The sequence below is a fragment of the Podarcis filfolensis genome (genome assembly GCF_964270895.1).
Source record: "Podarcis filfolensis genome assembly, chromosome: 9".
Lineage (NCBI taxonomy): Eukaryota > Metazoa > Chordata > Lepidosauria > Squamata > Lacertidae > Podarcis > Podarcis filfolensis.
Window position 1 is genome coordinate 34,959,459 of NC_139610.1, and position 24,422 is coordinate 34,983,880.

Sequence of the window (24,422 nt, forward strand, 5' to 3'; positions counted from 1 at the left end):
ATACTATTAGTTCCTTTGGAATTAGAGCTTTGCTATCTCAAAAGGTCCCACGGCCTACAGTCTCTTACAACTTTATTTTAATCACACATCCTTTGCTCACCCCCAATGAATCTTCACTTTGACACCCTGGGAGAATCCACAGGAACTATGAATTTTTTGGAGGGTGGGAAGGGGTCATTGGAAACACACTCAAAGGTTATGCAATCATAGAATTATAGAGTTGAAAGGGACCACCAAGGTCATGTAAACCAATATTCATTTTATTTACAGTCTCATCCTAGGGATCTTTAGTCATAAGCACAGCCCATTAAATTTAATGGAACTTATTCCCAAATAAGTGTGTGTAGGGTCACTGCATTAGATAATAACACAGGATACTGAATTCCACTAACCTAAATAGGCTGCTGACCTAGTCTGGGAAAGGAAGCAAGTTAGGCTTACTGTTTGTCTCACCTTATAAGCTTCTTCCCCCTCTTCCCCATTGAGAAATACATAGATGGATTAAATTGATTAGTGCTTAATCCTGTTGAGATCTCTGACTGATACACAGGGCTATTTATAACCATTGGTATGTTTTCCAGTGCGATGGCAATGTATTTACTTTTAAATTTGATTATGAGTATAACATTGTATGTGATAACATCCAAAATTCTAGTCAGTTACATAAAGAAGTTTTGCAGACATGTGAACACATTGCTTGGGACAAACAACACAGGTGAAATGTCACTGGCATTTAGAGGGTTTCATAACCAAGCAGTTTGTTGTGGGAGTGCTCTGAGTGGGTTCTCTGTCCTGAGGTCTCAAGCTGAGAACCTTTACAATGAATAACAAAAATTTTAAGTTGGATAATATTTTTTAAAAAAGAAAGTATTTTTTATTTTATCAAAATAGGTGGGTTTTGTAAACATAACTCCTAATCAACACACTTCATCATCTCTATGCACTAGGAAGCAGGGTTTAATTTCTAAAGCTAGAGCTACAGAAGTTCAAATCTGCCTGGAAAAAGGCCCAGCCTGGATTTCCAGTGGTTCTGGGATAATCAGGAATTACTAGGAAGTATACAATTTCTGTCTGTGGACCCTGGTGCAAGGACAGTTGTCTCCCCCAGGAGACTATTTTGCCCAATTCCTTTGTTCCAGTTCTGTGGAACAGGGGAACAGGGATAAAATTTGGGAAAACCCTTGAGCTCCATGGTGCTGCAAGGGAGCCAAAATACTGTTTTCATGGGGCAGACAGATAACTTGAAGCCTGCCTGTTCAAAATACACATCCACTGATGTCCTTACCTCTATTTTAGAGAGGTGTGGGCGATTGTTACTCAGCAGCAGTATCTCTAAAACCCCAAATCTCTAAAACCCCAAAAAGTGCTAGTGTAAAAGCCTACTTATTTAATCTCAACCGGCTGTGATGATTCAGTGGTAAGGCGAATGCACTTTACACATGCCCTTGGCAGGGTGCCAACACTTGAATAAAATATTGGGAAGGGGGCAGGTAAGCCCTACATAATCACAAGATGCAGTGCCCATTAACTTTGTGGGGTGCCGGTGGCCCCTTCAAATATTTTGAGGTCCTGGGAGTTAGCTCCTAAAGCCCTGGTTGAGCATTTCACAAGTTCCAATCCTGGGCTAGGTCTAAACAGGTTGTCCCGAGGCTTCAATCTGGCTGATCTCCAACCCTTGTCGTGGCACTCTGGACATCCTCAGAGGCAAATGCCACGGAGCTGAAGCGTGATCATTAAATCCAAAGCTAAACCTTGTTGAACTCTGGCTGAGAGAAGAAGGGCAGGCTGTGCGCCCTAGTGTGCAGAAGCTGAAAGGAGCGGGTTGACGTTTCTCCTGGCCACCTTGGGGGCAGACCCAATTCCAGTCGCTTCTTTGTGGGTGCCACTTCCCCCACCCCACTTTTTAATAGCATTACGTTTCAACCGCAGCTGCTCCCCCCCCCCCAGGTCCCAGGCAGCTCCTTTGAAACCTAAACAGATTACGCGAGGCGCATGAAGGACACGGCGAGCTCGCCGCGCTTCCCGAGGAGGGGATTTGGCTCCAAAATAGGACGCTAAGCCGCCTTGCAGCCTCGCGCTCGGTTTTTCTGTTATTATTACTTCAAGCGGCGGCGCGAAGGGGTCGGGTTCCGGCTAGGCGCTCCCTCAGGAAGAGGAAAGCAGAAAAGAAGCCGTCGACGACAACGGCGCCTCGTCCGCTGTCGCAGCAAATATGGAAGGAGCCGCGAAAGGAAGCGCTTTTTAACCGGGGCCCAGCTTCCCCTCGGTTTCCATGACAGTTATTAGGGCAGCGGAGAAATTGAATTGTCTCCCACAATGCTCTGGAGAAAGGAAGCGGGCGGGGGAAGAGGAGGCGGCGGCTGCGCCACTGGCGAAGCGGCGGAGTTCTCCTGACCCGCAGTAACTCGCCTCACGGAGAATTTCCCCAAACTCCCTGGATTATCATGACGCCTCTTTTTGGGCCGCTCTCCTTCTGCCTAGGTTAACCGGGGTGGATGTGGTTTATATAAATATATTTCATTTTTTCCTTCTTGTTATTGTTATTGTTTGCGGGAAGACCGCGTGGGTTTGCCCCCCCACCCCGCCCTCCCCAAGCTGCGCGCGCTCTAAGCAGCTCCATGTCTGGCCACGCAAGGATATGAACAATTATTATACAGGTGGGCTCTTCGGAGAGAGCGGAGCTCGGAGGCGTCCAATCAGGCTCCGGCAACCTGCAGCCCTGTCAAAATGCCTCTCCAGCGGATCTCCGTAGTCCCCGCGCGGGAGACGGCCAGCAATGGGAGAAGTTCGATGGGCAGAAACAAAGAGAAGAACAAGGAAGTCGAGGTAAGAAGAGAGCAGGGGCGCTCGGCCGGGGCAAATCGCGCTTGCCACGGCCCCAAAGGGTGGGAGGCGGGTGGTAGGAGATCCACATGCCCCACCCCCCACCCACCCCGTTGTCAGAGGCAAGAGGCGTGAGGTTTGGAGGGCAGCTGCTGCACACATAGTTGCGGCGCGCGGAGATGCAAGTCTTCGCTGACGCCTGAAATGCAGGATTCTCAAATGCATCCCTGGGTGATGGGAGGGGTTGGCGCATGTATAAGGGACGGCGCTGAGAAGAGGATGCAAATGTTTCGCGTGAGACTCCCCTAAGGAGAGAGAGTGTGTGTGTCTCTGGGTGCAAGGGAGAGATATGGTCCAGTGACTTAGGCAGACAATGGGCATTGTTCCTTCTGTACTTTTCAGGTGGCTGTGCTGAAAGGCAACGAAGCGTCTTCTTCCAGAGGAGGCGGGTGGTGGTGGTGGTGGAGAGTGTTGCAAAAAGGAATGACATAAAGCAAACCCTTTCTTAAATGGAAAAAGGCAATAAAGTAGCAATATCAGTAGTCCACTGAATGTGCATGTGTGACATGCATGCATATTTAAGAATTCTCTGTTTTCATGTGAAACCCATCTGTTTTCCCCCTCCTATTTCCATTGTTCTCTGTCTTACATGGAAGAAACTCTTGTTGTTGAATAATAAATTATGGGCTCCTAAATGCTTATACATATATAGTTAACAGTCCACAAGCAATAATTAAGACGTACAGAAGTATTTTGTGGCACAGATTCCAGTTTACGCAAGGTAAATATATGCAGGTGACTTTGTAGTTAAATTATTTGATGGTGTGTGGAAAACTAACTGCTGTGACTCCTGAAGCCACTTGGCTCCTTTTTAAAACATTGCCTAGTAAACATGCATAATTAACCTTTAACACACACATTTTCAGTTGTGAATAACTGTGGCAGGAAGAGAACAAATGGGAATATTTGAATGTTTGACTGGGGAAAAATTGACTGCATTTCCATGTTGCATTTTACTGTAACTCTTTTTTAATGGTTTATATGACCCCCTTTTCGGTTTCAGATATCAACAGCTTATGCCTTCGCAATTTGTCTAGTTGTGTAAAATAGCAGTAGATTTATTAACACTTGGCTGAGAGCCTCCTTTAGCCTTTGCAGTTGACTTGTAACTAATGCAGTGATTATGGCTCCCTTATTCCCAGCTACAGCCTCCTCTGATGTTATTCTTCCAAAGCAATTAAATATTGTTTCCCCTAAAATGGACTGAAATGAATAATCAAACATGATGCTGAAAACTGTGAAGTATCAGATTAAGAGTTTTCATTGTTGAGGGACCAACTTTAAAGTGAAAGTGGTTCAGAGAGGAAAAAAAAAAGCTTGGAAAAGGGGGAAAGTATAAAGTTGGCAGAATGATGAGTTAACAGCATAATTCTCAGTTACGTAAGTGTTTTAGGGTGAGGCAACAGAGGAGTTGTCATGGGAATGTAGGTAGCTGCTTTATACTGAGTCAGACCATTGGTCCACACTGGCTGACAGTGGCTCACCAGGGTTTCAAACAGGGATGTCTCCTAGCCCTACCTGAAGATGCTGGGGATTGAAGCTGGTACCTTTTCCATGCAAAGTGGATGCTCCACAACTGAGCTCTTTTCTCTTCCAGAACCCATTATGCAAACACAGACAAAATGATAGATTTCTTTAATGGATTCTTTCCTCATTTTGAGGAGGGGTTTTGTTTTTTTAATGAGGTGCTTAGTTGTGTGTAATTTGAGTTTAGTTTAATTTGAGCTTGAGCTGCTTGTTAAAAGCATTGCGTTTCAGAACCTCATGGTGGGCTACGGAAGCAGTATTCAAGAAGGTTCAGAAACCATCGGAAAAACAAAGGTTTTGATGAAAAAAATGAGAAAAGATATGTGTGGTAAGATTGTCCTCTCTTGTGCAGAATCTTTCCACTTTCATTCACATCACTCGTCTTTCAAAGAAAACAAAACTTCCTACACAAAACTGTTCATACACAGTCATGAGCGTCTAGTAGATCCATGAATGCTTTATTCAGATCCTTGGAAATCATGGTCCAATCCTGAACAGTGTGTTCTATGTATGAGTAGCCTAGATTCACAGTGTACCTGAATGACTTGTTTGAGGGTAAATTGGGGGAGGATATGCAGTTTTGAGCAGCATTCAGTGTACTTTAACGTGTCTGAAAAGACCCTCTTGTTTTTACTGCTCCATGGTTTTGTTTCTGTCTTTAAGCAGTCCCGTGGCTACTGGGGGAGAGGGGGGCGCTAGCCAGGCTTTTTGTGCAGGTAAAGCCTCCAGAGGGTTGCCATTGAGGCTCCCAGCCTCTGTGTGTGTTTGCACGCATGCAAATGTGCATGGGGGCTGCCTAACTGGGTCTGTGACCCAGGTGAAATAAAGCCTAATTTTGCCCTAGCTTTAAGTTAAGTGTGCATCAATCTCAGTTGCAAAACTGGAACTCTTTCAACTCTACATGCTTTCCAGACTTGGGGTCATTTTAGCAGATCTGATCAGTAAAATAGCCTCCTGGTCCTATAGCTGTTTCTTCTATAGAACTGTCAGACTGGATGACACTTTCTTGGAATTTCTGTTTTGATCTGCCCCAACCCTCCCTCCAAATCCCTTGCCAGACTAATCTTGGGGGCACATTCTTCTTGCTCCATATCCTCCATTCTCTTCACTTTGACCACATCAAAAGATCCCCAACTTTACCACTTGAGGAAATGATCCTGTAGTCAGTAGTTCCCTTCTTCAGCATTTCTATTGTTAAGTGATAATAATGAAAGGAATTGCTGTTTTCTGTTCTGAGAAATGAGAGCTGAATGTCATGTTTCTGAAATAGTGGATGAAGTTGAGACATCAGCCCACTAACTTAACAAATTTACAAATTTGGTTTACGAATTTCTTTCAGGGAATCTTTTTCCATATAAACTTGTTTGCTATGGAACCCCACCACATTAAAGGCGATGTGGGACATGTTCAGTCTAGGGCTTACATGCAGTTCCCCCAGGGCACTGGAAGGTCTGCTGAATCTCACTGTTGCCCCATGGGAACTGAGAATGAAGTCTACCACATGTAGATAGAGCATGGTGAGCAAGCTGTCTTTCCAGGGAAGCTTGTCTTCTGCTACTGTTTGATATATTAGGGAACATCTGATAAGCCGTCATGGGACTCTTGAACACTGTTTGAAAACCTCACTGAACTAGCTCCTCCACTAAGCAGCTATGATTAAAAACATTTAGTCTACTAAGGTATAGAATAGAATAGCACAATCCTTTGCAAATTTATTCGGAAGTAAGTCTTGCTGTGTTCAGTGGTGGTTACTTCCAGGAAAGCATTCATAGAATTGCCACTTTAGACTATAATTCTAAATGCAAGACTTGAAAGTGAATGTGCTCAAGTTCACAGCCTGAGATTGGTTCACATTGACAAAGTCTCTACTGCAGTTGCGTACTTTGGTGCATGATGATATGAAAAAAGACTGTTGTGAGACCTACTATTCGCGTGGGGAGATGCATGTTCATAGCAGTTGTTATAGCTGTACCTTATCCAAGATCAGCAAGGACTGACTGGCTCCTTGTGTGTATAGTATAGTCCATGCTTGCCTTTCTCCATGCAGCTGTGTCTCAATTGTGCAGGGGAATTTGGCAGTGTGACCATGCCTGATTCCATTGTGTGTATACCATCTGCTGCACAGAATAATAGGTAGATGTAGCTTTTCCTGCTGCATGCTAGTGAGGGCAGTAAAGGTAGGCAGCAGAATGTTAATGTTTTGCTATAAAGTTCAGGTCTATGAGAGCTTGCGCAGTCTAGTGGCTAAGATATTTAGTTACAAATTGGGAAATCTCTGGTATGAATCTTATTTCTGCCATGAACTCACTGTGTGTTCACAGGCAAGCCATTTTCTCTTCCTCTCTCAGCTTTCATTCCTGATATTGCAGATGACAACACTGATCTATTAGTTATTTTATCAGGGTTGCAGTGATATAATGTGAAGCACATTACATGTTTTAAAAGGCTATATGTATGTTAGTAATTATTATGTTGTGCTACATGTTTTATTTCTGTGTGTTTGTCTCCCAAGTTTTATGCTTGTTCAACAAGGTGCACATATGTGAGGGATAGACAATTTGGTTGGTACTGATGATGCTTTCTTGTTTATAGCTGGATTCTGTACGTCAGGGAATTTCTCTTAAGCTGAGAACTAAAATGTAAAGCTCTGAACATCTTTCAATGCAAATCTTAAATTACTTAGGCCAAAACAAGTGCCTTGTATTCACTTCATTGCTGCCTACAATCCCTGTAAAATATTGAACATTTTTTTATGGAGATAAGGCAAAAGAAAATATTAATTGCTGTTCTTCAGTTTAGTGCTTGGCTGCAGCAGTTTCTTACTAGATGCTTTATTTAATAAGTTGACTATGTAACTGGAATTGGTTACAGATTGAACACATTCAGGTTTCTTGTTAAGAACAACTGCTAGAAATGCAATTCACTAATCTCAGAAGCAGCACAGTTTACTAATCCAAATAGTGTATTGATGATGAGTTGAATAAAAGTAATCATTTAAAATATGTTGCTCTAACTTAGTTTAAAGCATTATGTAACCATTCTTCTTCAATTGAATTGAGGGTTTTCGGAGGCAAGTACTTTGCAGCCTTGAGAAATGTGCTACAAAACCTTGTTTTAGACCTACTTTTCAGAAAGTAGAGTTCACCAACTTTCTTCTAGTTCTGTAGTTGAAAACTAGAACTTTAGTTTCACTTTAATATTAGCATTGTACTTCATATGCAGGGATGTGTTTGGCCTCTGGCTTCCCCAGCACTGCACTAAATTAAGTTGCTTTGGGTTGCCCTGGACAAGATAAAGTGACTAACAAATTTAAAACATAAAAAATGATAATATATGATGAGTACCTTGGTAAATTCCTCTAAGACTACAGTCCTTTGCATATTGCCTAGGGATAGGCCTCATTTAACTTAGTGGGACTGGTTCCAGTGAATTCTTCTTTAAAAAAGAACAACTTAAATCCAACAAAAAAAGCTCTGTGCAACTTAAATATTGCTAAGCTAATCACCTAACGAGCATGTGAGAGTAGGAAAAGTTCCATTTAATACTGTAAAGCATTGCAGTCATTAATGAAGTGCAGTAGATGGCCTTGGGCAAGTCTCTTCGCCTAACTTTACTCATGATTGTTGGCAGGGTAAAGTGAGAAGGGCAGAGGAATAGAAACATAGGAAACTGCCTTATACAGAATCAGAGCATTTGTCAATCTAGCTCAGTTCTGCCAAATAGACTGGCAATGGGTCTCCAGGGTTTTGGACAAGTAGTCCCTCCCAGCCCCACCTGGAGATTCTGGGGATTTACTCTGGGACCGACCACTGAGCTAGCCTCTCCCCTCCCTATACCACCATGAGCTTCTTGGAGGAAGAGGGATATTAAAATGTATTATTAAAATTACGTTTTTCTAGTAAAGTAACTAGAAATGTCTGTCTAGTCCACAAATATATATATAGCAAAATGTTTATTTATTGAAAAGCTTGGATTTTCAAATGAAATACATTAAAACCCTTCAAACCCCTCCCCAAACAATTTTTTTGAGATTACATTAATTTTGAAGCTTCTAGATTGAGGTACAGAAACATTAGCTGCAAAATGGATAATTTCAGCACATTGGACAGCTATCAAGGGTTGTGGTGATATTGTATTGATGCACTTTTATATACATTCTTTATGTTATAAATAATATAAGTCAAAACTAATATATTTAGCCATAAAGTCACTCGGAGCTGGTTACAAAATTAGTTTTTTGCACTTAATATTTCAAGCTTCTAAAAGCTGAATCATTGTGTTTTCTAAAGTACAAAATTAACAGGAGAGTATTTGCCTCTTAGAAATGGTAATTGGAATAAATTGCATAGAGTGAGTCATGAAAATGGCCTCATCACATGGTACAATTGGGGTTTGATTTTTACAACAGGAAATTGGTGGAAGGCTGAACCAATGATCATTTGAGTACCATGTTTCCACATTCCATGTGTTAGCATACTTGATGTCATTTTATAATTTTGTAGAGTGTAAAGGGTTCCTTGTAGATCTCCACTCAGCTGCTCAACAATATCCGAAACCCTTGCCAGAAGAGTTGGTGCTCTTCATGCCTCTCTAAGGAAGCTGGAAAGGCTTTAAAGGGGTATTTGTGGTTGTGCTCTTCCACTGATTTGCACATTAAATGTCCTTCACTTCAGGCTTTAATGTATTTCATTTCTTCTGCCCATTGCCATTCTATAACATGCCTAAACTTACGTTTGTACCCAAACTTTCAATGCTGTAATCTGTTTTCTGCAGAAGATCATAAGAATGTGAGAGGTAACAACCTATTCTATTAACTAGCTGTTATTTAATTAGCCAGTTGTTTTGAGGTGTTGCAGTAATTTGATCTTAGACATAGTAATAGCAAATGTATAGTTTGTAGCTGTTCCCCATTCTGTGGTGTATTGATGCATATACTAATCTGTTGACTTCTTTGTAAAGACCTCTGTGATCCTTTATCTACTATTATTAAGAACTGAAAAGGGACTTTCCATGAACCCTTTTCCGTATGAATGCAGCTAAATATTTACTGACATGTTGCAAATTAAAACTTGAAGCTCTCTCACTGTATCCCACACACTGTGAAGAAGAATCTCTGAATTAATAATGCGGGTGGCGTTGTGGGTAAACCACAGAGCCTAGGACTTGCTGATCAGAATGTCAGCAGTTCGAATCCCCATGATGGGGTAAGCTCCCGTTTCTCGGTCCCAGCTCCTGCCAACCTAGCAGTTCGAAAGCATGTCAAAGTGCAAATAGATAAATAGGTACCCCTCTGGAGGGAAGATAAACGGCATTTCTGTGTGCTGTTCTGGTTTGCCAGAAGCGGATTAGTCGTGCTGGCCACATGACCCGGAAGCTGTACGCCGGATCCCTTGGCCAATAAAGCGAGATGAGCTCCGCAACCCCAGAGTCGTCCGCGACTGGACCTAACGGTCAGGGGTCCCTATACCTTTACCTAATTCATATTAATTTAGAACTAGGTGAGCAGACTATCTTGCCCTCTCAGTACATTGTAAACAAAGTGTTCAAGTTGAGTGGAGCATAAAAAATAATTTCTCAGGAAAAAGAAGACCGAAAGAGTTTCTTTTCAACAACAGAACTGTGTTAACCAAGTTGTGGCAACCTACAAAAATGTAATCAGTGGACTAGCTACAGCAGGTATTTATTGCTATTCAGTAAAACATATACAAACCCTGTGTGGATGCACTGGATGAGGGAGTAGGGCATTGTGGTTTTCTAATTTTTCTGCAGCACCACAGACCAGCTTGCAAGAATGTTACTGGGGCAGGTTGTAATAAGACCATGATGGTAGGTAGGGTATAGGGAAAACAGAACCTGTGATATTTACACTGCATCTTTTTTAGACGTAAACACTTAGAAGTAAGTTTTGCTGGATGTTTGAATGATGTGATCCGACTCCATGTGAAGAGCCAGGCCACCAGTCCTAGTGAGGTTGACCTGTGCACATAAAACCTGGAAGCTGTTTGTTTTTCACTTTGCATGTAGGCTTTTGTGTGCATAGGGCACATTTAGCCAGGGCAACTCTGTGCTTGCTCTACATGTAGCAGACGGGACATTTAAACTGGCCTACCGGGAATAGTCTTGTGTAGAGAACTGAAGTTTTATACAGTCTGGTCAATATAAAAGATGCAGAATTCTGTGAAGTGTTTTCACTGTGACACTGGATGTTGATGATAATTTAGACCCTTATGCTGGACTTCAGAAATCACTTGTGTTGGAGTTGCTTTGTGTTGATCCAGAGAGGAAAACGTCTGTTGTTATACTCCAGCTACAGAAACATAATACTGATAAAATTAACTTGGGGGGGAAACAGAATGTATGTGTTTATACATGAATAATACAAAATCAACAATATTTTATAATTTCCCCTTGCCCTGCAATCCTTCCCTTTTGCAAGTTGCATTCAGTTAGATTAATTATATGTTGCCAGAGTTTCCCTGTTGCAGACTTCAGAAGTACACAGTGCTTGTAATATAAATGGTTTTTCTGCGTACTCATACAAGATGGCTCAACTTTAAGTTCTGTTATTATTTCAGTGAGTTCTAAACAGTAGGCAGAAAATGCATTTTCCCCTAAGCTGGCTAGGGAAACCATAGTGGAAGAGTGGGAAATTGCATTGTTAGATATAAGTTATAGCTTGAACTCATAGTTCACTGGCAGCCTTGTACCCTTGTACCCAGCCTTGCTTAGGAATTCTAAGAAACCAAAAAATCTGCACTTTGAAAAATTCTTTCCACCATCTTGATTAAGTGTGTTCAATTGTATCCAAATATAGACAAAAACCTGTTACGTTATATCAGGAACCATCATCCAAAATTTGGTTACAACGTCTTAGGATGTATCTAAATGCACAGAGAACAACTTTCCAAAATATTTATTATGCTAGCTGAAGGTACCCAGTCATGCCCAGGAATTCTAGGTAAAAATAATTTTTTAAAATGATATTTATAAATGAATAGTGTATTTTACTTTAGGGCTGTGCATAAAGGGCCCAGACCTAACTGGGATCTAGCCCCAAATAAATTTGAGAGTAATGTAATGTTCAGGTGGAGGCAGGCGAAGGAGACACTGCAGCTGCAAACGGCAGGATGGTTCAATCCTGCAGAGTGATGCTTTGCCAATCTGCTTCCTGCAGGAGACATGCTAGTAAAGCAGACCCTACAGCAATAATGGTAGTTCATTCTTGCAGTGCTACTTAATGTATTTGGCTGCTTGGTCTCCCCATTCTGCAGCCCTCTCAGCATATCATTGCCCTTAGTGGGTCTTGGTTCAGTATGGTTCAGGTCCCAGCTGTTCCCAATAATGCCATCTTTGGCTGCTACTTAGCTAGCTGCTGCTGTGTGGGGCTGTTTGAAAGCCTTCTTGCAAACTGGCCTGGGGTTGCTCTTTGCAGAGGCTGTGGGAATTTCCTTCTTCCCACATTTGTGGTGAGTTGGGCAATGTTATGTTCAGAGGTGTACAATTCAGTGCAGTTTGGAATAGTTCAGTCTTTCATCTTGATGCAAAATGGTATCTGATGGTGACTAAACATAAACCAAAACCCACTCACTGATCTTGGGAACCATCACGTTAGATTGGATGATGATATCTCCAGAGATGCCAAAATTGGTAGAGTTTGAAACTGTAATGCCAAATTGGGCAGTGCTGCATCAAATTATCATAGAAATCATAGATTGGACTTTTTGGTCCACCATCTCAGATTCAAAGTGACTTGCAATGGTGTTCAAATTGGCTCCTCAACCTCAGGAACTGTTGCCACAATGGGTGATGATGTCTTAAGAGTTGTCCAAATGCATAAAAGCAAGGAGACAGATTGATGAACCACTAGTCTCTTTTTCCCTTTTTTCCACTTGCACATGGGCTGGGTGGATAAAAATAGTTCTGTGTATATTTTTCTAATAGATGGGAAACAGTGAATTGAAAATAGATACAACAAAAGGTGCAGTTGAGGATGCAGCATTGCTATATTTGACTTCTAGTTATCAAGTGAGGAAAAATATTTCACCTTAGTTTTAGTAAAAAAAAATTGGTACTAATATGCTGCACAACACACCCCAATACCCTGTATGGCAAGTACATGGCTGGGTGTTTCTTTGAAGTTAGGGGAATTGTATTTTCCTTGTCAGATGGGAAAAAGCGCAATGAATAAAGGAGGGGAAATACTATGAGGAGGGATACTACAAGAATACACCTGGCAGAAGCTTGATGTATAAATTTTCTGACAGAGATGCAATGATAAATAGCATCACAATGGATGTTTTTTTCTCCCTGATGTGAAAGTAGAAGCAAGTTATCATAGCTTCACATCTTGGTAGTTAAATTGGGGGTGGGGTGGGGATGATAGTGACTTGAATGTAATAGTGATTTTCAATTGGGAATAAGAGCACGTGTGTGGTTAAATTCAAGCCAGTGACTGAAAGAATATCTGACTATAGCATTAGCAGGGTATATTTGGGCTCTTCTAACTGGAACATGGGATCTAAAGCATAAGGGCTTGCAAAGAGAAACAAGAGAGCTAGAAACAGCTGCAGCTGACTTAACCATTGTATCATGTGACACTCTGGCATCATGTGATGTGGTGTCTTGCAGGCATTGTCCTAAAGCCTTTCCAAGCTGTTATGTGATGCACGTTAGGCATATAATAATGGCCTTGCCTGCAGAATGTAAGAAGAGCTATGCCTGTATCATCTAGTCCAGTACTTTATTTCCAGGAGTGGCTAGTCAGATGCTTCCCTTTCAGTGTAAAGCAAGTGTAAAAATGACACCTGCTCATGCAAAAAATAATAGTAATATCATTTTCACATGCCCTCTCAGGAGGTGTGAGCTGGCAGTGGCTGACCAGGAATTAGACCTTGTGGTTGTAGTGGATAGTGCATGACAGCTGTGAAAAAGGCAGATTCTGTGTTATGGATCATTAGGAAAAGAGCTGAAAATAAAACTGCCAGCATATAATTCTGTGGTGCAACCGCATGTGGAATATTGTGTACAGTTCTGGTTGTAGAGTTGGAAAAGGTTCAGAAAAGGACAACCAAAAATGATCAGGGGGCTAGAGTATCTCCTCTATTCGGAAAGGCATTTTTTTCCTTGTGGTTCAGAGAAAAAGGCAAGTACCCAGTGACATAGAAAATGGCAGGGAAAAAATGGACTTAGTGATTTCAGCTTGACTTCTAAAGTTTCATGCAGGTAAGACTAGAGCACATTTCTTTAACACTAGGTTATCTGAACTTTCTGAACTCAGTGGGGATTGCAAATCTCTCTCTCCCAAAGACCCATTTAAAGAAAAAGTCACAGGTATTTGTAAAGCACTTCGGAGTTCTCAAGTGCAAAGTGTTGTTAAAAGGTGACATATCTTTGTTAGTTTAAGGTGAGAATGATTCTGCACAGAAGCAGGATGCTTGTAAAAGAAGTCTACCCCTTCCTTCTTTCTTTTTTAAAAAGGAAGTAAATGTTTTATAATAGACAGATATGAAGATAACTCAGTTGCTGTTTGAATATACATTTTGTCTCTGATAAGAAAAGTAAGCAATTTCATACATGTCTATCCTTAGATCTTGAGGATGGTAACCAAAGGTCTGAATCAGAATTTAATAGCATATAGAGCAAAATAAGGACTAGTTCCAACCAGATTAATGCCACCTTTCATTAAATTAATGTCTCCATCACACATTCTCCATTGTGGAAATGGAGCGTGCTTATTAGGAAGGCCTTCCTGGTTTCCATGTGAAGTTGCCTTTTCTGGTTCTGATACTGAATCAATCATAGCACCAGTCTATCTAGCATAGAACTCTGTTCTCCCACTGGCAGCAGCATCCAAGAACTTCAGTGCTTAGAACATCATTTTTTCAGAAGAGTATCAGATGTGAGATGTACGGTAACTGCTGCCTGATTCAGCTCTCACCTGGTGCAGAGGAGATTTGAGTGGCTTGACTGCAGAGTGCATTGCCTGGAAGTGATGTCACTGGGGATTGCTGGTGTACTGCATCTGAGGCTGGAATCAGAAGTGGCCAAAAGACTGGCACTGTGTGAAAGGGTGAGGCAATGCAAAGAGATGCATAAAAGCAGTGAGACAGGTCAGGCTTCAGAGCAGAATTGAGGCAAAAATGAAGGCAGCTTAGAAAGTGGTCAGGAAGAGGCCAATTTCAGAGGGACAGATGGCGGCAGGGGAAGAACCCTTAACATATGGGCATGAGAAGAAAGCAAGGTGAAGGGTGAGAGGGGAAGGAGAGAGAAAAGGAGAGCCTGGCAAAAGACAGGTGGCTTGGACCTTGTGTGTCCAGTCCTTAGGAAGAATTGTGGCAGTGTACAGAAACAGAGTGGATCAATTAATGTTTCATATGTGCAGTGTATTCTGCTGTTAGTTTTTCTGCATGTTGCATTGTTCCGTTGTTGCTGCTTTCAGTTGCTTTTGTTTGTTTTTTAATGTTTTAGATTTTACATTTGTGTTCTGTTTTTGAGTGTTGCTTGCAACAAATATTGTTAGATGATGATAATAACAAACATCTGAGAGGGTATGCTTGAGGAGCAGCTGCTGAGACTATCCCTCTAGAAATTACGTAATAATGAATAATAGTGAATAATTGATAGGGGCAGAGGAAATGATTTGGATATACACAAGTTCACTTAATGCAGATTGGCTATTTCTTAGTGAAGCCTTGCCACTTCTCTTAACCACTCCAATTGTAAATACAACAGAGGGGAAAGAGGCAGATGGGTTCACCCTTCAGTTTATACTCCCAAATAGAATGATGACACCAATATAATAATGATAGAATACAAAATTGGGATTAGTCGTCCTTGGATAACTTATCCAAAATAAATGGTGCAATCTTGTGCTATAAATTGTGATTATGCAATTAATCTTCACTTGATTTAAAATGCTCATGCCATTGCTCTGGAATCTCTTTTTAAAATTATTTTTTACATGCCACCCTTCCTCCTAAAGGAAACCAAACACTTAAAAACAATTCCAAAGCAGACACAGACTGGGAAAAAGTGCTACTTAAAAGCCTTGTAGAAAGAGCAAGGTCTTCAGTAGGCTGCAAAAAGGCAAACAGAGAGAGCACCTGTCTCATATTTAACAGAAGTGGCTGATGCATTTGCCTCTTTAAGCTCCTCCTGGTTCTAGGAGGCAGTGGGTGATGTGGATTTGACCAGACCGCCCCTTGCCTGAACAGCCTCTTCCTCCACTTCTCACACAACCTGCATCCCTGCCCTGCCTCTGACTGCTCAGACTCATTTCCTTCCACCAGCCGTGGCTCCTACCTTGCGGGTGGCACAAAACCCCGTATATCACTGGCTCCCTCTCCCAGATCAGCCTCAGTCTCCCCTGGCTCCACCAAACATTCATCAGAGCTCTGCCAGTCCTTCCCAGATGTGCATCAGCCCCAGCAACTTTGGCCAATGTTCAGGGATGACAGAAGTTGTTGTTGAAAAAATACAGTGGTACCTGAGGTTGCATACACTTCAGGTTACATACGCTTCAGGTTACAGACTCTGCTAACCCAGACATAGTGCTTCAGGTTAAGAACTTTGCTTCAGGATGAGAACAGAAATTGTTCTCCGGCGGCAGCAGGAGGCCCCATTAGCTAAAGTGGTGCTTCAGGTTAAGAACAGTTTCAGGTTAAGAACGGACCTCCAGAACGAAATGTACTTAACCCGAGGTACCACTGTATGGAAATACCACACTGGCAACTCCATGGGATACATTCTCTTGTGATGCTAATTTGTAGTTTGTGTGCTCCAGTTGTGGCTTCTTTGCACATCCAAACCCACCCTGGACAACAGCCAGAATTTGAAAACACGGCTTATGAATCTTGTCTTATTTTAACCATGGTTTGTTGTTCTATCCAGACCTAGGATCTTCACTTAACCTTGGTTTGTTTTGGTGTCATGCCCCAGCTGCTCTCCAAGCTACAGAGGCAAGAGTAGCTAGAAAATGAAACCAGTCCTTTGACTAAGTGACTGTTGGTTTCACTTTGCCAGAAATAGTGATCTTGCGCTCTCTTTCTCATCATTTTGACCGGCAACAGGCTCCTTTTCCTGCACAACACTACCATGGTCATCACTACCTTAAGTCAGTTCACCTTGCATTCCAGCTGCTTTATAAGGGGAGGAAGATGTAGACAGACCACTCTACTACTTTTCTAACATCTATGCAAGGCTGCATATTGAAGGCACAACTTAACTTTTAGGTAGTTTCCCTTATTGTTACATCTACTTAAGATGGTACAGGAAGCTCTTAGAAGGAAGAAAAATCCAATACTGACTATTTCCACTTCACTCTTCAGGGTTTGTTTGTTGGCTTGGCTAGCTGTTGCCTAGAAATTCTAGTTCATGGCTGCAAGGTTCTTGGGTGAAACAACTGCAGTTTCTTTGCTTGCCTGAGGGACTTATTGTGACTTGCTCGACAAACCATGGCTGATTCATGGAAGCTGCTATTCAGAAGAAGATTTTGTTCTTTTCTATGTTCTTCCTGCCTTGTGTTCCTTTCCTTCCTCCTGTATTTGGTTTGCCTTTTTTCATTTCAATATAGTTTTTTTATTATAGTCATAAATCTGTATTTCTGTACTGTCTCCTGCACGTGATCCAGATGTAGATGCTTTGCATAATAATTGGTCCCCATTATCTTCCTATGTCTGGGGATGTTTGTACCTTTTGTCTGTTCTCTGGAGTCCCCTTTAGCCTACATCTATAGAGATTTCTGGACCTTTGATAGATCTTTCTATTGCAGGGTGTACTATAGATCTGTTTTGAGCTGTCTGGAAAATTATTTCATTTGCCATCCTATTGGTATATAAGAATATCTTGGATAGTGCATCCACAATTTAGGTATATACTCACAAAACTTCCATTTTGTGCTTTCTTTGACTTAAAGTTAAAAACAAGACAGATGATTACACTAAAAATGTTAATTAGCTACAGCAGTATAAAATTATGCACAGCATACAAGCTGAAAGCTTCCAAATTATAGCTTCCTCATAAAGTGTAAGAGCCACACTGTGTATTTATAAATTAAGAATTCCATAACTGTTGTACAAGTTGCCATTAAGCATTTTTAAAATGTCATGAGTTGTAATGCTTTAGATTTTAAGTTACTATTTTGGGTTTAAGTGCATCAGTATTGCCTTCTGTAATGCTCTAAACAGCTCCTTCGTAGTGCCTTATAGATTATACAGTCTATCCCAATCCCCAGCAAAAATACTAAAATGGCTTGGCTCTATGATGAGTTCCAATGATGTAACATAATGTGCACATGTATGTTTTTCCTGCTAGGACAAATGGTAACTGTGGGGATAATGGGAAGCAATTGAGAAAGGGGCAAAGGACAGCATTATGCCAAGTTCCTAGCTTCTCTTGTCCATCTGTAAAATGGGGGGAACCACAACCCTACATCAAAGAGGTGTTCAATAATATAAGAATAATGTAAATGATTCCATACATCAAAGGTGCCATAAATATTTATTTAACAAAATCTTGATTGTAAAATGAACCCGTAATGGTTTACAAAAAAGGGGGTGGGTGGGGGTGGGGGTGGGGGCATATCATGAACTTGTCCTCCAACTCTGGCCATGCTTGCTAAGGCTGATGGGAGTTGTAGTTCAGCAATGTCTGGCAGGCCAAAGATTCCCCACACCTGCTATAAAGACTCTTATTGTCTGTATGTCTGGTTCTGAGGCTGTCTGTTTTTCAAGTGATCCTGCTGTCACTTCCTTTTCCACCTGGAGTTCAAAACATATGCTTTGCTTTGTAGAGTGGCCAGATTCAAATGTTTCAATGGGGGATTGAAATTCCCATTCTCTCTCCCAAATCTCATCCTTTGTCCTTTTCCTCTGAACAGCAGTGCTGCATGCTCTCTTTATGCAGGCCTCTTAACCTGCTGTGATATCATAGAGCAGGTAAGCCACAGCTGTGCTTTTCGTGCATGGCTATTGTGGGGACATGCTCCACAGAATTGTGAGTGGATAGTGCTAAGGTTTCATGGGATGCTCTGGGCATGTCTATCACTATTTCTATATTTTCATTTTTATTGTTATGCTGTTGATGCTGCTGGTTGATAAACATGGCTATGTTGTTGCAGTGGTAACTGGTTGTGTAGCTATACAACAGAACAGGGTCATAGGGGCTTCTGGTGATCATTTAATATACCCCCATATTAAATATGTGTGCCGTAGGTATTGAGAAAATATTTTTCCCCAGCTTAGATTTTCATAGAAAGCCCAGAAACTTGTGTAAAACTAGTGTGGCCATAGTTTCAGTGAGCATAGCTGCATCTGCCATTGATTCCTAGGAATCTATATTCTCTGTGGCCCGTTTAAAAGTGAAATGCTTTCAAGCAGCAAAACTTGAATCATGAATCTAGTTATACTGACATGTTAAAAGGCATATAAAGATGTAGTCTCCCTGATAGTGGAAACCAACACGGATTGACTGGGTTGAGAACTGAATGCTATCAAGTTCAAACAGTGCCTTCTTAAAATAAAATAAAAAATGAGGCGTCTTGTGTGTTTTGCCCAGTAACTGCCAATGCTGGATCAAAGTGGCTTAGAAACATGAGAAGGCTTAAAAAGGAGTTTCCATTTTAATGGTGGGAACTACTACATTGAATTTCAGAATGTTGTGTGCATGCTGTTGACTTCTAGGGATCGCAGTCTTAACTTCTTAAGGAGTTGAACCCCATTTCAGTTTCAGAAGTCACAGTTAAAATGTAAATTGAAGGAACTGCTATGCATATTAACTAACCAACTTTAATTTGAGTTATTCACACAGAGTAATGAATACTTTGTCCTTAATTTGTACCTTTAATAAATTTGTGAAATATAATCTCTTGCTTTTATTAGTTTCTGTTTATTGGTTTGGGTCTTCATTTAATTATCCAACTTGTCTAAGAAGATCGCTACTTCACCAGCTTTCAACATTGATGCTGCAAGTTTTGTTTGAAGAAACAACAAAGGAACAACAAACCAAATGAATACCAAAGTACATAATGGAGAAATGACAGAATACTAAAGCACCAGAGATCAAACAAATGAGCATTCAAGCACCCATACTGCAATCTTTGAAAGTGTTTTTTTACTTAATCCAAACAGTTTCAAAGATTGCGTGATTCACTGAATTTAAAATTCACTTTGAATGTTTTGGCCTTAGAGGATAGAAAAGAGTGAATGAGCAAGCTGATATATGGAATATCTAAAAAAGAACTCATTGCTCTTGCAGAAAACAGAAAAGGCGTGCTTAGCTTTGCAGCCTAGATTTGCACACATTTGAATAAAGAAACTTCTAATGTAACAGCTCTACTAAGCAGTAGTTTTCCTCCATTGCTGTCTTTTGTGTAAGAAGCAAGAAGTACGGCTTCACTGTTGTGGCTGAAATCCAGTGTTGTCATCCTGCTTGTAGGTTTTGATCAACAGCTTTTGATCCAGTGGAGTTATCTGCTAATAGAAGAGGAGGGGAGGCAATTTTCTGCCATTCCCCTTTATCCCTCCACCACCTTGAACATTGTTTCAAAGGGTTTCCCATCCCCCTAGACACAGAGTTTGGATCACGGAGCTGGAGTACAAAGTGGAATTGGACAAAACCATTTCCCTTTTACCTATATTTGTCGATGCTTACACTGGGAACAAAAGCTATTATCTGAAGTGCTGCTAGAGCATGAATTTTTGTTGAATAGGAGAGGGAGTTGAATTGCTTCTTTATACCAAATTATAATTTAATCTGCCCTGTTTATAGGATTTCACCCGATTTTCTTGCTTCTTACACAAAAGAGTTCCTATCTGAGCATGTTGGTCATATCCCTTAAACATCAGGCCCGTTAGATTCATGATAATTTATTTAATAGGACCTTGCCAGTTTTTATGTCCTGAAGTACCTGCTACTCATAACTTAGATAAGATTGCTCAACTTTTTTTCTGGTAGGACTCTTGACAAGTACGTAGTCTTAACAAGTACGTATATGTTAAATCCAGTAGATAAAGCATCTATCATCATTGCATCACCATGTTATGAAAAAAATGACACCTGTTGAGTTATAGCTTGTTGCATAGTTTTTAAAGGCACATAAATTTGTCAGAAGAAGTGTTCGTAAGCCTGATCTCTCATCCTTCTTAACTAATAGAGAATAGACAGGACTGGCAAATGTGGGATCTTTCAGAAGCATGTTCCTTAATGAAATTAGCCCTAAAACTGGAATACAATTACAGTGTAATGTTTGGGGAAGAGTAAGAGCAGAATCTTTAGCAATAAATAATTGAAAGCAAAGGCCACAAACTAATTAGCTCATTACAATGTAAGAAAGAATTATGCATCTTTCTGAATCTCCTACTGCTCACATATGTTGCTTTGGTAACAGCAAGTTAATAAGAGGAGCTCTCATTTTCTGCTTATTAGATCAGTTCTAAAATAACGTAATCATTGCAACGGCACTCTCATGATCCAGACAAGTATAAGACTGTATTGTTTATTATTGTTGTTATTATTATTTATTAGCTTAAAAGCTACAGTCCTATTTCACTTCGCTGGAAGTAATCCCATTGAACTCAATGTAATTTAGTTCTGATTAGACATGAATAGGATTGTGCTGTGTTGCCCACCTTCCTGGCATGGCACATACAGAGGTCCACAAACTTACATGGGGATTGCGTTTCAGGGATTGTGCCTAAAGCCAAAACCACATGTAGTCAAAACACATTGGGTTCAATGGTGGGTGGGATTGCCAATATCATTTTCCCCAAAACCCCACCCCTTTCCATCCCCTGTTTATTTATTGCCACATGCATAAAGCTGAATGCGCAGAAGCTAAATGTGTGCAAGTAACAGACTTATTGTACTTCAGTGCAGCTTATTAATCATGGATATATTCCCCTGCCCTAAAAAATGCTCCAAATAAAGCATAAATTAAGATATGCTTGTGTGTGTGTGTGTGTGTGTGTGTGTGTGTGTGTGTGTGTTAAATTCTCTCTGATAATTTTTCTGGATTATATGCTTTGCATGTCTGATATTCCAAAACAAATGCTGCCAGATGTAGCAGAAGCTAGACCTTTCACCTGCATCTTTCTAAGACCCATCAGGAGAGTGACATAGTGCAGATTGTGTAGGCTGATGCTGCACCCCATCTGCTATGCACATGGTATTTCGTATCAACAAGACTGGCCTTACTTGTCAGGCTTTGGGGGATCAGATCCCTCCCATGGTGGCAGCCCAGAATCAGAGAAACGATAAAAGTTCTTACCAAGCAATTTATTCAATAATTCACAGAGAATGACAAAGGAATGCAGCCTTCCCTAATAATGGCATTGCTCCAACCCCTCTACGTCTCCCCTATTCAACGTCATTCCTGTGATGGTTAATCTGAGCTTTTTGCCTCTCAGCTCTCTATTCTAATACCCTCAATGCCCGCCTGGTCATGGGAGGGGGGGGGTCAGGAATGTTTTTCCAGGACACTGAGTCTGCCAGCTGCCGCTCCTCTGGTACAGTGGCCGAGGAAGCCTCTCCAGCACCCGGTGCAGGGTGAACTGCCTGGCTGCGCACACGCAGTGCCCATACTGATGGCGCATGCGAGCCCTCGGCCGCCCGACAGCTGGGGGGGGAGGCAGCGGGGGGACAGTGCAGAGCCCCGCAGTGAGTGCCGCCCGCCATTTTGTCACCCCCCTCAGGGTGACACCCGGGTCGGACTGCACCCCTGTACCCCCTTCCTACGCCCCTGCCCTGCTTCTTCTTATTCTTGCTGTTCCTCTTCCAATATTTCCCAGCTTCTGCTCTCTGCAGCCTCTGAACTATGCCCTTCTGCAAACCACTGTTCTAAATCTATACTGCCCTCCTATCCTCAGGAAGGTTCAGGAGAAGGGGGGTGGTCCCCACCATTTCTCCTAAGTCCCAGCCCCTGACATTACCAAAGCTAAAATACCACAATGGACAAAATTTTGATGTGTGCCTTCAATATACCTTTGTAGAAATATATGGTGAGTCTGCTCCCACAAAGGAGTGGTGCAGATAGGCAGGGCTTATGCTGTCCTTAGGTCAATTGGACAGCCACCAAAGGCTCAGACCTCACAGGGGTGCAGTACTGACCTTTGAGGGGCACAGCTTTTATGCAGATTAATTTTTGTTATATGTTACACTTTTCTGATAAGTACTTTTTCTCTCTCTGCCTGAATCTTCCAACATGATTGGTCAGAGTTTCTAGATGGGGGAGAGAAATGCTCCGTTAGCTGTAGATCAGTTGTTGGTTGGGGAAGCATAGAGAAAAGAATAAGCCTGGTTATCTGAGAGAACCCTGCTGGAAGAAAACCTGGAGCTGGTAGCAAAGCAGAGCAACAACACATGCAGCATCCATTAGGCAACAGAGTCCAGTGCAAGAGGGCTTCAAGTAGCAGGGTGACCAGAGAGTGAATTCAAGGCAGTAGTCCTTGAAATATCTGAAGTTAAAACAGCAGGAGGAGCTGGAAGCAGAGGAAAACTGCTGTACAGCATCTGTTTCTGGTTGTGAGTGAGTGGTGGGGGGTGAATGAAGGGCAGGGAAATTATCTGGAAGGAAAAGCTATTGAGAGCTTATTTGGCTAGGGAAGACTCTTAAAAATTACTAACTGTAATTGAGCACATTAGCTCTGGTTAGTTTAGAACCGTAAACTTTACCACTTGATTTTGTAATGCAAATAATTTGCTAAATAAACATACCAGTTTTTCCGTTTCTGGAATGACAAAGTAAATTGCAACATTCTTCCTTTCCTTTTAACTTTTTCATAGTATTATATAGTATTTGTTATGCTGTCTCTCTCCACTCTTCATATGTCATTTCCTTGTCTTTCCTTTCCCCCTCTTTTGTAGTTCACTTCTTTCTTTCTTTTTCATGAGAACCAAGAATGTTTGATGTATAATGGCTTTTGCTACATATTGTCAAAGCATAATATTAATTTTTTAAATAATAATAATAATAATGGAACATAGGTGGGATTAACTGTATTGTAACATCACAAAGCCTCACTGAACTCAAATAAATTTACTGCTAAGTAGATGTCTACTTCTAAATAGGCATCAATTGATGTATTTTTTGTAAAAACAACACATTTCCAGTATAAATCATGAAATTTAAAAGTTGGAAAGTTTGGGCTTTATAGTAATGTTTTCATAAATTGATGGTGGTGTTCCACTTGCAGTCTGTTTTTATCCTTTTATGAGCTACCCAAGTCAGTAGTGTAGCACTTGCTAATATAACAATAGTTTCCAAGATAAAATGCTGATTAGATTCAGTTCTGCTTTGATTATGAGAAAACAAAATTTTGAAATGAAGAACAGTTCTGTGGAATTAATTAGAAATGGAGAACAGTATAACACATAAATCTGGTGCTAATTTCAGGAGGTTATTTTTAATACTGGCATGCTCATCACTACCAGCAGCATGTGGGGGAGGGACATTGCTCCTCTTCTCCCCCTCAACAAGCAAACAAATGTGTAAATGTATTTTGCAGGGAACAAGTTATTCTTTAAAAGGAGATGCTATTATAATTGGTTTGTGCAGTAACCTGTTTCCAGGAAATTAGATTACACATAATTATCCCGGGAGGTGAAGCAACTCTTTATCCCCATTAGTATACTAATATAATACGCATTCTAATATCATCTCACAGTAGGGCTAATTTTGTTCCCTTTGAGACATAGAGACACCTGGTATTGCTTTTGCCTGCTGAAATGCCCCGAGGAGATGCTGCTTACTTTGGTGACGGGAGCGGAATTCATGTCACTTTCTCTCTGCTGTTGTTACGAGCAATTATAATTACCTATTGGTTTATGCTGTTGTTGTGCATTTTGGGAAATAGCATATTATGATTTTCTTAAGTGTTTTATGAGATTAGCAAAATGAGTAGTGAAACTTGAACTTCTGTTATGTTCTTTAAACTGGGAGTGGGGTTGTTTTCTAGACTCAGGTGAAGTAATGGGCTGTGCTTCAGTGTCACAAACCTGATCACCTGGCCACCTCTTTT

The 24,422-nt window shown here is 41.2% G+C and overlaps 1 protein-coding gene across 3 annotated transcripts in view; it reads left to right on the forward strand.

Moving 5' to 3' along the window:
* The first annotated feature begins 1,982 nt into the window (after positions 1-1,982).
* The window catches only part of MARCHF1 (membrane associated ring-CH-type finger 1), a 114,415-nt gene continuing 91,975 nt past the window's right edge, over positions 1,983-24,422 (forward strand). The window contains exon 1 of one of the 3 annotated variants that reach the window (XM_083631345.1): positions 1,983-2,826. In XM_083631345.1, the coding sequence (XP_083487471.1) occupies positions 2,728-2,826 (99 nt within the window). In that variant the 5' untranslated portion in view covers positions 1,983-2,727. The remainder of the gene's footprint in view (positions 2,827-24,422) is intronic. The other 2 variants (XM_083631342.1, XM_083631343.1) reach the window with 2 other exon arrangements.